Source organism: Lepidochelys olivacea, assembly GCF_965140295.1.
Source record: "Lepidochelys olivacea isolate rLepOli2 genome assembly, chromosome: 8".
NCBI lineage: Eukaryota > Metazoa > Chordata > Testudines > Cheloniidae > Lepidochelys > Lepidochelys olivacea.
Genome location: NC_140418.1, coordinates 53,949,233 through 53,962,220, shown reverse-complemented (window position 1 = coordinate 53,962,220; position 12,988 = coordinate 53,949,233). Strand labels below are relative to the sequence as shown.

The 12,988-nt window shown below is 50.8% G+C and overlaps 1 protein-coding gene across 2 annotated transcripts in view; it reads right to left on the bottom strand.

The window, feature by feature from the left end:
- Nucleotides 1–8,890: 8,890 nt before the first annotated feature.
- The window catches only part of CACNA1E (calcium voltage-gated channel subunit alpha1 E), a 257,484-nt gene continuing 253,386 nt past the window's right edge, over nucleotides 8,891–12,988 (bottom strand). For both annotated transcript variants that reach the window (XM_084636282.1, XM_084636281.1), the window contains 2 exons: nucleotides 12,001–12,191; nucleotides 8,891–10,249 (listed from right to left, as the gene is read on the bottom strand). In XM_084636282.1, the coding sequence (XP_084492408.1) occupies nucleotides 9,710–10,249; nucleotides 12,001–12,191 (731 nt within the window). In that variant the 3' untranslated portion in view covers nucleotides 8,891–9,709. The remainder of the gene's footprint in view (nucleotides 10,250–12,000; nucleotides 12,192–12,988) is intronic.

Genomic DNA, 12,988 nt, shown 5'->3' with positions numbered 1-12,988 from the left:
TAGTGTAGCTGCAAACGAACAATTTCTGTATGTTAACAAAACACCAGTGTAGCTGAGTGAAAAGCTCTGCTCAGGCTCCGTATCCATGCTAGCGATGGGTGCTCATTACTTGGCCGATGAACCCAACAGGTTTTCAATAAACCAGCTGGTATTGGCGTATCATCGGCACCCCCCCTCAAATCATCTGGCCGAGGGCTAGTCTCGAATGGGGGTGGCAATGTTTTAGCTCGTTTCACACAAAGGGGCAAATTCTGCTCTAGTTCCATGGATGCCAGCCATCCCTCAGTGTTTTATTTTAATGGCACTTCGATTTTTACTGTTTCTCCTCGCTCCTGTTTTTATGGTTTCAGCAGCAACTAACTTGTCAAACTGGAAATCTCAAATGATTCCCACCCAAGATCACGGATAGTCAAGAAGAAAATGCTTCCATCTCCTAATCCAAATATGTAGTGAAGTGTCTGTGCAATACATGGGGGGACAAGGGGAGACAGACATTCCATACAGGAGCTGGGAAGCACACAGCTCCCCTGACTGGCAGCTTTAACACCTGGAGAGAGATCCAACCTTCATCCTACTTCAAAGTTTTGGCTCCAGGAGCTGGACATGCCCCTTTCCCATCACCAATCTCAGTTCCGATTTGAGTGTCATGGCTCCACCTTTTGGAGAGAGATTGAGTCTCCATTCTGATTCAAGGCGTTTTGGGAAACAGCTTGAACCGGAGACTGCTTTCATGTGTCTGGAGAGCAGGCCAACCTCTGTAGGTGCTCAGATGTTATGGCAATAAGCAGAGTGTAAATAATTAGCTTGATCAGATAGATCTCTCTAACCTATCTCAGCCCCATTTGAAGCCTCTGGCGCCATCACTAGGCTGGAAACTCCATCTAAGTCCCGATCCTGCTGTAGTATTCAGACAAATCTGAGCCCACTCCTGGTTCTGTGCTCTAGGATCTAAAGTGTCAACTGATCTCAGTCCTGAATCCAGATTTCACTACCTGCAGAGCCACCTGTAGCCAAAGCTAGATTCTAGTTCCAGCCATGAGCAAATGACCCAGTCGACAACTTCATGGCCAGTCAATAAACTCTGAGCTGAAAGATCCATTATTTCCCTGGTGGCATATACCAGCACTCAGTCTAGATTCCTGGGGGCAAGGGGAACACACCTTCCCTTCAGTGGGGGGACCAGGATAAGCCTTCACAGGGGAGAGAGATCAGTTTGTGTGCTGAAGTGATATTAAGCTTGAAACATGATTTTAAAAAATTAATATTTCAAAACTCATAAACTTCATTGCACACTTGCTTGTCTCTGCTAGAACCATAATAATGAGACATAAGTTATAAGCTTTAAAACCAACATGAAACAAGGACCCTCTTTATAGTCCTCCCCCCCACCTAATGCACACACACAAAGACCCCCACCTCCCACCCCCAATAATGTATTTACACAGAGCATGGCTTATTGTCATAAATCTTTTTGCATTTAGAAGGTCAAGATGCAAACCGCTTTATTTACAGTATGTATGGGGGGGGTCATCTCATCCACACCCCACCCGCCCATAACCACCTCCTATCCCAACAGTTTGTACCATGAGGAGATATGCCTTTGCAAGAGACCTTTGGAACAAGCTGACAGTAGCACAGCTGCCTTCCTGCTGCTGGAGAATTAGAGTCAGTTCCTCAAAGCTGATTGGTTCAGAATTATCCAGCTGCTGATTACTTCTGGTCAGTTCTGGAGTAATTCGTCTTCCCTTTGTTTTGTTTAACTGTGACACATTTCTCTGGTATCAGACTGCAGGACAGTACAGCCATGCACCCCTCCACCCCAGTGCAGTTGGAATAATAAATGTGGGCTTCATCCTTAGGTTTCAGAGGAAACAGCTAACGGGGATGAATAAGGCAGGTCTCACCTCTTGATCCAGACAGGTACTGAGCATCGACAATGTTCCTTAGTCACAGGGAGTTACGAGAGCCAGAATGGGCCTTTTACCGCTACTGATTCTTCCTGTATGCTCAGCCAGGCCCAGTTCAACACCCACTGGCACCAATGTGAGTTTTTCCATTGCCTTCAGTGGGCTGCAGACCAGGCCTTAGACCCCCTCCCCGCCCCCCCGTTGGTTTGCATTCTGCTCAATTATGAGAGAAATGCTAGTTATTTTTACACTAAAGCTTATCTCCGAGGAAATCGAAGAGGGCCCTCACTGGGGAGCGGGTACCAATGCTCCTGAGGATCAGCTTGGTCTGGTCCATGGCCCCGGTGGCAGTGAAGGCCCCAGAGCCAATGCTCAGCAGCTCTCGAGGCTCTTGCTCTTTCCCCAAGCTCCAACATTCCCCAGACCCCTGCCCCTCACAGCTCGCCAATGGCTCTGAGAGGTGGGGAACAAGCAGGTGGTGATGAGGGCCCAAAAGACCTGACCTGGGCTTAGGGTTGCCAACTTTCTAATTGCACAAAACTGAACACCCTTGCCCTGCCCCCTTCTGACCACTTTCCCTGAGCCCCCACGCTCTGCCCTGCCCCTTCTCTGAGGCTCTGCCCCCACTCGCTCTATCCCCCCTCCCTCTGTCGCTTGTTCTCCCCCACCCTCACTCATTCGCTCATTTTCACTGGGGTGGCGCAGGGGGTTGGGGTATGGGAGGGGATATGGGCTCTGGGCTGGGGGTGTGGTCTCTGGGGTGGGGCCAGGAATGAGGGATTTGGGGTACTAGAGGGGGTTCCAGTCTGGGGCCAAGGGGTTCGGAGTTCAGGAGGGGGTTCTGAGCTGAGGCAGGGGGTTGGGGTGCAGGAGGGGGTTTCGGTTGTGGGCTCCAGGATGGAGTTTGGGTGCGGGTGGGGGCTCAGGGCTGGGGATTGGGAGGGGATGCGGGGTGTGGGCTCTGGGAGGGAGTTTGGGTGTGGGAGGGGACTCAGGGCTGGGGTGGGGGTTGGGGCACAGGTGCGGGTTTGGGCTCCAGGAGGGAGTTTGGGTGTGGGAGGGGACTCAGAGCTGGGGGTTGAGGCATGGGAGGGGGTGAGGGATGTGGGCTCTGAGGGGGGGAGTTTGGATGCGGGAGGGGGCTCATGGCTGGGGCAGGAGGGTGGGACATGGGAGGGGGTGAGGGATCCGGGCAGCACTCACTTTGGGCGGCTACCCACAAGTGGCTACATGTCCTTCCGCTCCTAGACAGAGACGTGGCCAGGCGGCTCTGTGCGCTGACTCTGCCCGCAGGCGCCGCCCCTGCAGCTCTCATTGGCTGTGGTTCCCGCCCAGTGGGAGCTGCGGAGCCAGCGCTCAGGGTGGGGACAGTGCACGGAGCCCCTGTGGCCATCCCTTCGCCGAGGAGCTGAGGGACATGTCGCCGCTTCTACGGCCCGGTCAGCGGTGCTCACTGGAGCTGCCAGGGTCCCTTTTTGACCAGGCATTCCCGTCAAAAACCAGACACCTGGCAACCCTACCTGGGCCTCACTGCACTTCACCTAACCTGAGAGGCATCAAGCTCCAGGGAGCTGCTGTGATGCATTGTGGGAGCAACATCTAGCCAAGAAAAGCCCAGCAGCTGGGTGGAGGCTCACCAAAGGGTCTTTGTTCAAGTCTCCTTGGGGGTGTTGTGCGCTGCCCCAAAGCGACAGGGGCTCAGGTAGTTATTGGCTCAGAGCTGCAGAGACAGTGGTTGCTGCCGGCAGACAGCTGCACCTTCTCCAGTTTCACTTTACATGGAAAGATTTGGGTCAGGAAATCCTCTGAGCGAGTCTTTACATTTTGGCTAAATGAAGGACTTAAAAGAGTGAAAGGAAATCGATGGGCCTGGACCCATATACAATGGGGCCTGTACTGCCTTCTCCTGGCTGACAGGCGGCCCAGCAGATATGTTCACAAGGTCTCTTCTGTCTGCCTCTCCCTGCTGTTCAAAAATGCTCCTGTGAGCTTCCTGGGCAATAACATGTACTACAAATTGCAGGAGAGACGCTCTTCGTACTGCCAAGCAGCTACCAAAAGCTCTTTATAACGGCAAACAGATTGGCAGGGGAAAGCTCCATATCGGAGATGAGCCTGAACGAAACCCCCAGACCCGGACAGCCCCAACTCTCTGAGCTGAATTCACACAGCCCAGTGCAACCTGAGTCTAAAGCCCCTGAGAGGGCCCTCTGCTCAAAACACAAAATGCCCCACCCCCTCGAAAACACTGAAAGTCAGAGCCACATGCCTAGCCCTGGCAATGACAGCCCAGCCCTTTAATCACTGTTGGTTTGTTTTTAAATGCACCCATCCCCTTATCATCTGGTGTCTGACAAATTAAAACCAAGCAACACAATAAATGAAACTGCTACGTTTCTGTATGGTTTGGCAGGTAGGCTAACAAGATCAAGCATAATGAGGTAGAGAGATCCTGCAAAGATGTTTTGGATGGCAGAGAATTACTGGGCAGCCATTTGGACCTTGGGTTAACCCACATTACAGTCTAGCAGGATGAGACCTGGAAACTGGCCAGCATGGGAGCTGACAGGCCTGCTGGGGGATACTGAGAGAAGTTAAGGCGCTGGAAGGGGATGGTCCAGGTCACTTTTAGGGATGCTTTGTGTGACTTCAGCAGCTGAAAGAGCTGTGCAGGGATGGATTCATCACTTGTTTAGGGTCAGCGAGAGGATCAGATAGCTAGGAGAAGGGTAGGATGGCTGGGGAGGAATTGGGCAGCTTGTTGGGGTGTTTGGGGGTGGCAAGAGGATTTGGCACACAGGAGAGAGGGACAGACACTCCTTGGAGTGAGGCCCAAGGGCACAGAAAGGCAGTGAAAGCATTTGGCACCTAGAATACAGATCTTTCCCCCAATCTCTGCCCTCGAGAACTGGGCAGTTCTGAGAGCTGGCTGAAATTTTTCATTGAAACATTTTTTCAGAAACTCAGAAAATGATGTGGGAGGCTGATCTTCACTTCCTGTTGCAGGTCAGCGAATACCACTGGGATTTCTAAGGACCGAGCTGTAGCTTATCCAGTGGGTGGTGCAGAATTAAACATCATGTGTCTAGAGTTAGGTTCTGGGTGGTCGAGGCTGCTGCACAAAATGGACAAAATAAAACACAATAACCCCCCGACAGAAACGAGGGCATGACTGCAAGAAACTAAGCTAAGGGCCACGTGCTCACACTTCCCAGATAACCCACCCCAAACATGTGCCTTCAGCGCACAGCATCCCCTCCTAGTCTGACAAGGCACACCAACGTAACTGTAGATGCACAATTCAGCCATCACGATTGGCTCGAGTAATATAGTACATTAGGTATTATTATTACATAGCATCTTCGGTCCCAAAGCATTTATACAGCCCCTAAGCCAAAGTCTAGTCCTGCTGAAATGACTAGCAAAACTCCCACTGACTTCAAAGGAACCAGGCTTTGGCCCTGTATGTACAAATATCACTCCTCGCCCTACTGAAATGCAACCACCTCTGGGGTGGAAACAAAACAGCCATCCTACACTAGCATCCCTCTGCCACAGTGGGCACAGCAGAGCAGGGGGAATTCAGGCTGGCAGAACAGAATTACCAGAGCAGTTACAACTGGAGCCGGAATTTAGCCACACACTGTATTTTAAATAGTACAGTTCCTGTATTAGGAAGTTAACCCAGATGGCTCAACTTCATGAACTCTACTACGGATAAGCACACTCGTCCCGAATATGCTGCACCACAGTACTGCAGGCAAGCTTACTCATCCTACACTGCTCAACCCTCTTCCTACAGCTGGACAACCCCCGAGTCCCCCAGCACCCCTTATGCTGAATCCGCTACCACCCTCCACTTCACCGCTCTCAGCAGGAGCAGGATTTTAGCCCATTTATCTGTACAGGTACCTTAAGACAAAAGCTGCTATATAATAATACCCACTCCATTATATTATTGTTGCCAGCCGCTGATTGCTGGTTTGTTCCCTTACATTTGCACATGTGTATGTGGAAGGGAGGGGCCAGGCCATCCTGGGAACACTGGCCGGTTGTTTTACTGTGATGCGTGGGCAGTCAGCCCTCTCCTCTCAGACTGGATTTATTTTGTGCATAGCTGGACTTTAGGAAAGGAAAATTTCAATTTTCAAGCAGACCAGGCCAGCCAAAAACTAACTGCAGACAAATCCATTCCAATCCAGTACTGCCTGCCGGGTAAGCTTTTGGTCTGCACTCGTATATGCTTTGTGCATTCAGGTCCCAGTTCAGTATAGCATCTAAGCACATGCTTAAATCCTTTCCTAATTCAGCGTAGTTAAGCATGTGCTCCCATGCTTTGCTGGAGAGGGATAGATTGCTGAACCAAGGCCTGAACAACCTAAAACCGGAAGTGAAAATCAGCCTCCGACCTCAATTTCTGCATAAAGGCCACTGAATGGGAGAAGAAACGGTTGATTTGCTAAATCTGTCCTTTGGTCCTCTGAAGCACTTGTGCCAGGTACTGCACATTGGGGACAGCACACACAGCTGATTACATATGTGCTTCCTTTGAAGATTATTGCTGAAAGAGAGAAGACAGAGCATGTACCTAGAAACACAGCTTCCGAGGGAAAATCAGTCCTGTTCAGGTTTTGCTGTTTACAAGAAAGCCACATCATATAGAATAAACGCGCTCCCCCGTCCTTCTCCCACAGACTGAGGTGCTATGCACGTGCAGAATTGCAGAGCTATGGGAGAAAAATGGCATAACCGCGCAATAAACTGCATTCATCTTGCTCCTTCATTCCCCTCACTTGCACTCTGCCCACTAATCCATCCTCACACCAAGATGACTTCGAACAGCCGAAAACCCTGAGCAGCTCCCCAAATCAACCTGCCACGGAACTGTTTCTTCTTGCCCTCAAATGTGGAATTTCTTCCCATCATAATTAGACTGAGCAGAGGTCCCTTGATAGGTGATCATCATTCCTGACACAGGGACAGCTCGATGGCCAAATACTACATGATGCTGAAGTGCTAGAAATGGGAGCTTTAAGGGGAGATTTTTTAAAGGCCCAAATGGGAGTTAGGTGCCCAATGTTCACTGACCTTCCAATGAGATGTCGGTGCCTAACCCCCATGGGCTCCTTATCCCATTGGAGAGGGGAGATTCTCAGCGAGATACACAGCATGCTGCTCCTAGCTCTGGGCCTTTAGATACTTTGAGATACTGGGCCTTGCAGCCATGACGTTTTTATGGTTAATAAAGCTCATTTTAGGTCCTGTTGCACCTGGCTAACAGGTGAAGGGATACAATAAACAGTTCCAATACACCTGTCTAAAACTTGCCCCAAATGGATTGTTTCTGTACACTGCATGGCATTATACAGCATGATGGTGTAATGGAAAGGTTGAATAGGCCCTTGGTTTGGGTTGAGCTGACAATTCACCCCTGAGTAACATAACCTTCTCAAGCCAATGCTAATAAAACCCCGCTTGCATGACACTGTCCCATCAGGTACTTCATATATATATTTTAAAGCTTCTCAAACAAACCTTTTTCAATCCATACGAGATTGAAGGCACGTTGACGGTGCCAATCTGTGAATTGGGGGAGAACATTCTGCCTAGAACTGCTCCAGTGTGCCTGTAATTTGCCGGTGGAAGAGTAGGCAGCAGGCCACGAGGCAGGAAGGTTAAGATTTTGGAAACTGACTGGGGTCACATGGCTCATGGCGAATTGAGAACAGCTGAGAAGCTAAATCCTCCAGTCGGCTTTGAAAATCTCAATCCAGGTCTCCTTGGTCAGATCAAAACCCTCCTCCATTCCAGGTCAGAGGGTTGCCAAGCCCAGGAGAAGTTCCAATGATTGTGGTGATGCAATCCACATCCAGTTCCTGCACCTGAACTTGGGAAATAAAGGATGCTGCCCACATTTTTTCCAGTAGGGACATGGGGACTGGATTCAGTCTGTAGCATTGCCTCTGCAGGAGATCTTGAAAGGCTAATATGCCTGAGTGTCCCTCCATGCAGCGATGAATCTGCTTGGGGAGAAGGGCTTACCCCCAATGGCCATGCTTTCCATCTACACCTTCCATCCCCTCTCTAAACCAATTAGTTTGTTTTTGAAAAGTACTGTGCTCAGTCCTTCAGTTTCATTGTTCGAGAGGGTGGATTCATTTCCTCAGGGTCTCTTGGGTTAGGACTGGGCTGGGCAGAGATTTACATACTTCTCTGCATCACCTAGCCCTGCTCAACTGGCACTAGGGTGGCTCATTAGGACAGAGTCTGCTTGTGTTTGCCAAAGCAGTTTGCTAGTGCACAAGACTTTCACGCTCAGCCAGTACAAAGGGGCATCAATCAGGACCTGATCCAAAGCCCACTGATATTAGTGGGAACACTTCCACTGACTTTAGTGAGCTTTGGATCAGACCCCTAGTGCACACTCTGTCCGTGCATCAGTGAAACACAGAGGCACCTGAGCCGCAAGGACGGGAGAGTATGGTGCCAGGCCAGCTGCACACACGAGAGGGAGTGGGGAGGTATTGGTGTAAAGAGATATTCCCACCCCTTTCTCTAGATTTTCAAAGTCCCATAGCCCAGCAAGGAACTCAAATAAGTGCCCAAGTGTAAACTGTGAAGTGGTAACTTCCTTGGCACACACTCAGATCCTCAATCTAGCTGGTGCTCAACCACATGCAAAAATCACAGCCCAGCCCAAAATAAAACCGCCACCCATGTTAATATCTCCCGGAAGGTGTTTTCTTTTGTTTTAAATCCACCTACAACTGTATTTTGCATTTCAAACAACAGGTCTGCCGCCTTCCAGGCAGGGGAAAAGAGGAGCCTGACCCAGCCTCGTTTGTTCAACTGAACAAGACGCAGGTTAGGAAAAATACCATACCTGGCACCGTAACTCAAGAGAAAGTCTTCGCCTGCTGGCTAGAGGTCCTGCGGGAGAAAAGTGGCCCTGAAGATAGCGTGCACCAGTTGACTAAAACAAATACCTGCATGTGTATATCTTTATATATACAGCATATAAATATATATACACACACATACCGTATATACACACACACATACCTATAGTTCTCAGTATATAAATAATATATGTATGAGCAAGGTGGTTACGTTCAGCAGCATTGCCCCCAGCCCCTCCTCCCACAATCTCCCCATGGTACAAGCTGTTTTGTTTTGGTTTCACCCGAACCCATCCCCTCCCACCATGCACAGCAGTGGCTGTCTGTCTGCTGGGCCCCAGTGCCATCGCCTGCCCCCACCCCACCTTCCTCCTGGCAGTTTTGTCACTAACACATCTGGGAAGCAAACCAAAAGCCACGGGCAGCACAAGAGAACCCCAGTGATGGTGTCTGTGTCTCTGGAAGGGCCCCGCATCTGTCTCGATCATCCCACTCTGACTTCCCAAGGGAAAAATTAAACGTGCTCAAAGCCGCCTGCCGGGATCTTTTGCCAAGCTTCAAGGGAACAAGGCAAATACATATAAATCTCTGGGTCCTGGCTGCTTCCTGCTGAGTTTTGCTTGGCAGCAGATCCATCCTCTGGTTTCCCATAGGCATAAAGTCCTCTTTTGCTTGGGAGGGGCATTTCCATGGTTTCACACTCATCCCACTGGTGTGTGAGCCTTACTGGACCAGAGGCGTGCAAGCGAATCAAATGCTTCTTTGTGCAGAAAAAAAGTGGGGAGTGGTCAGCGGGTTCAAATTTTTTTTTGCACAAAGATTTTATTTCTCCTGCATTTGATTTTGGGTTCGTTTCATTCCCACGCGTGGCGAAGAGCATGCAACAGAGGGAGGGAGCGGCCTCTAGCACTTGTCATCTTCTTCCGTATCACTTAGCACATCGATGCTAGCCCCACACATCACCCCTTGCGCCGCTCCTCTCCTCCTTCTCCTGTAGTGCCCGTTGGGCATCTGCCAGCCGTGCCGCAGGGGAGGGGCTGACCCGATGGTGTTGGAGCGGCCAAGACTGGTGGCTACAGCAGCCTCAAAGGTGAGCGTCTCCTCCTCGCCGCAGTCTGAGGCGTGGGAGTCGTCGTGCAGGGCCAGGTATGGCTCTGAGATGTAGCGCTGGGGGGTGGAGTGCCGGCTCTGCTTTCCCTGCGGAGAGCTGGAAGACTCGGTCAGGCAGGTGTCGTTCGTCTCCAGGGCCTGGGAGAACAGAGGGGACCCCCCCTCGCTCTCGTCAGGTTGCGGGGAGGTGTCACAGGAGTGCCGCATCATGGAGGCATAAGAGAGGAGTGGCCGCGGCTTTGGTGGGACTGGAGGGAGCTGCCGGCGGCCTCGTCTCGGGGTGCTGGTGTCAGATATAGAGGGGATGGAGCTTTCACTCAGAGAGCCCATGCCCTGCAAAATGGAAGGAGACAATCACGTGTACAGCACAATTGGGATGGGATGGTTTGGTCAAAAGCTGTGTCCTGCCCCTTCAGAAGCCCCTGATGAAAAGTCATCTCTCCATGGCTGTGTCTTCCCTAGAATATGAGGTGTCTTCTTAAATCCAGTTAGCCACGGGAGAGCCTGGTCTTGAACTCAACCTGCAAACTCCTGTGAATACTCCAATCTGCTTTGTCTTCACGAGGATTTTACCTTGAGTTACACCTGGGCTACACCTAAAATTCCTCGCTACATTGCTCAGGGCTGTGAAAAATGTCATGTTCTATGCAATGGAGTAAGATCAACCTAACCCCACTGCAGACACCGCTAGGTCGACGGAAGAATTCTGGTGATGTAGGGAAGCGTCTATGCCACAGCATCAACGCCGCAGCAGTGCCCCCGGTTCTCTCATTGGTGTAGCTAATCCACCTCCCTGAGAGGCGGTAGCTAGACTGATGGAAGAATTCTTCCATAGACCTAGCACTGTCTACACCAGGGATTGGGTCAGCTTGACTATGTCTTTGAGGGGTGAGAATTTTTCACACCCCTGAGAGACGGAGCTACGCTGATGTAGCTCTTCAGCATAGACCAACTCCTGGTGAAGACCAGGCCTCAGGAAATTAGAACAGAGTAAACGGAGGTGGAAATTGTCTCAGCTGCTCCCACTTTCCTTCAGTGATCTCACAATGGTGTGCATTGGGCATCACAATCATCCATTTCACAGTCCTACACTTGTTGCATCACAAAGGTGCACCGACAAGGTCAGGGACGGACGTCTGCAACCCCACATGGTGTCAGTGGTAATTAACGGTGTTCTCAAACACACTGACAAAGAAACTGTTCACATGAACAGGCCTGATTCTCCCCCGCTGTGCTGCTTGGGCAGCTGTTTGCACTAGTGGAAAAGGGGTGTCAAATACTACCAAGAAGAATGGTACCATTTCACACCCACACATCATGGGTGTAAATGATTGGACAAGGGGCAAGGCCCTGGAGAAGCTGGGCTTGTGTCTTGGTTGGGGGGATGATAGGGAAGAAAAGGCAAAAAACCCTTAGACTTAAACAGGGATGGGTTGAAGGTGGCTGGGGCTCCTATGGCAAAGAGCTATATGGAGGAATGAGACTCTTCCTCAGCTACTGGTAGCACTACAATAAGCTTTCTAATTGATGGCACATGGCATAGGACTTGGTACTATTATCACCACCACCACCAGTTCCCTGCTAGATTTACAGAAGAGGCACTTACGTTCCTGGGCACTGTGCTTTCACAAAGGCAAACCACACAGGTTGCACTAGGATAATACAATAACACCCTGTGTGGTCTAGTGGATAGAGTCCTGAATGGGGACTCAGGCGTCCTGGTCCAGGGTCTGCCATGGACTGACTCTGTGACCTAGGTCACATCACCTGTCTGTGCCCATGTTTCCCCTCCCACCCATTGTCTGTCCTGTCTAATTAGCTAGGACGCTTTTGGAGGCAGAGTCTGTCTCTGGCTATGTGTTTGCACAGCCCCTATCACAACAGAGCTCCAGTGGCAGGTAGGACTTTTCAGCGCTACCGTAATATACAGAATAATTGACCAACGGCTGCCTAACCCCAGAGATAGGAGTGCAGGGATCTCAGTGTTTTTACAGATTTCCGGGGGGAATGATTGCTTGCCTCCTTTCCTGCCCCAGGATCCCTGCCTGGAACAATGGCGTTTGGGCTGCTGGTTTCATCCCTACCTGCCTGTTTGGCGTCTGCGACCTGCCCTCGCTGGGTGACCTGGACTGGCGCCGGACAGGAGACTCGCCGTCTGCCTGAGGACTCCTCTCCTCCGAGTTGCAGCGGGAGATGTCCGGGGACAGCAGGTGCTTGCGTTCTTTGGATCGCCCTCGTTCTCTGCCGCCCGAGCGATGTGTCTCCGACCTGTGGCCTGGGGAGGACAAAGCCAGACTGTAAGGCTTCCCAGTGGGACAGTTGCTGCAATTTCTTCAAAGTGGGGGTCCAGAGATCATAACCACCCTAGGAGGGTGCTGTTGTCTTAACTCTAACGTCCAGAGCTCCCTCTCTCTCATACTCTCTCCATTCTGCTAAACCAACACTTCCCCTAGGCCAGGCAGGTGCGGCGCTGTCCCCATGCCTAGGATCCTGTAAAAGCTCCCTCTACCCCACCAAAGGAGGAGTGTATCTCTACTGCTTAGTATCTTCTTACACCCTCCTCTTCCTCCTAAGCAAAGTGCTTGTGACAGCCGTTGTGATTTCCTTCAGTCTGCGGTGGCTGTGTTCATAGCATGGAAATTGCTCTCCTCTGGATAGTTAATGACCTCTTTACTTGGGGCTGACAAAGTCTTTCTCCTTCCTCTTTCTCCAGAGCCTCAGTGCGTCCTCTGACACCATGGACCACTTTCTCCTTCTGCGGCACCTTCTGAACTGTACTGCTCCCTCCTACAATGGTTCTGCTCTCGTTTTATTGGGCTGTTTCCTCTCTGTCTCTGATGGCGACTCCTCCTGTGTCAAGACACCACCTTGACTAAGCCCCAGAAGGCTCAATTCTCAGCCTGTTGCTGTTCTGTGACTTCTCCTTCTCAGTCAACTTTTCTCCACCTTTATGCTTCCCTGCAGCACCACTCTCAGCCAGATGGAACTGTAAGTGCATTTGGTGAGCCGCGCCCCATGTACTTTCGACCTGTCTGAACCAAGTAAACACCAGGACTCTGTCGCAGCTTCTTT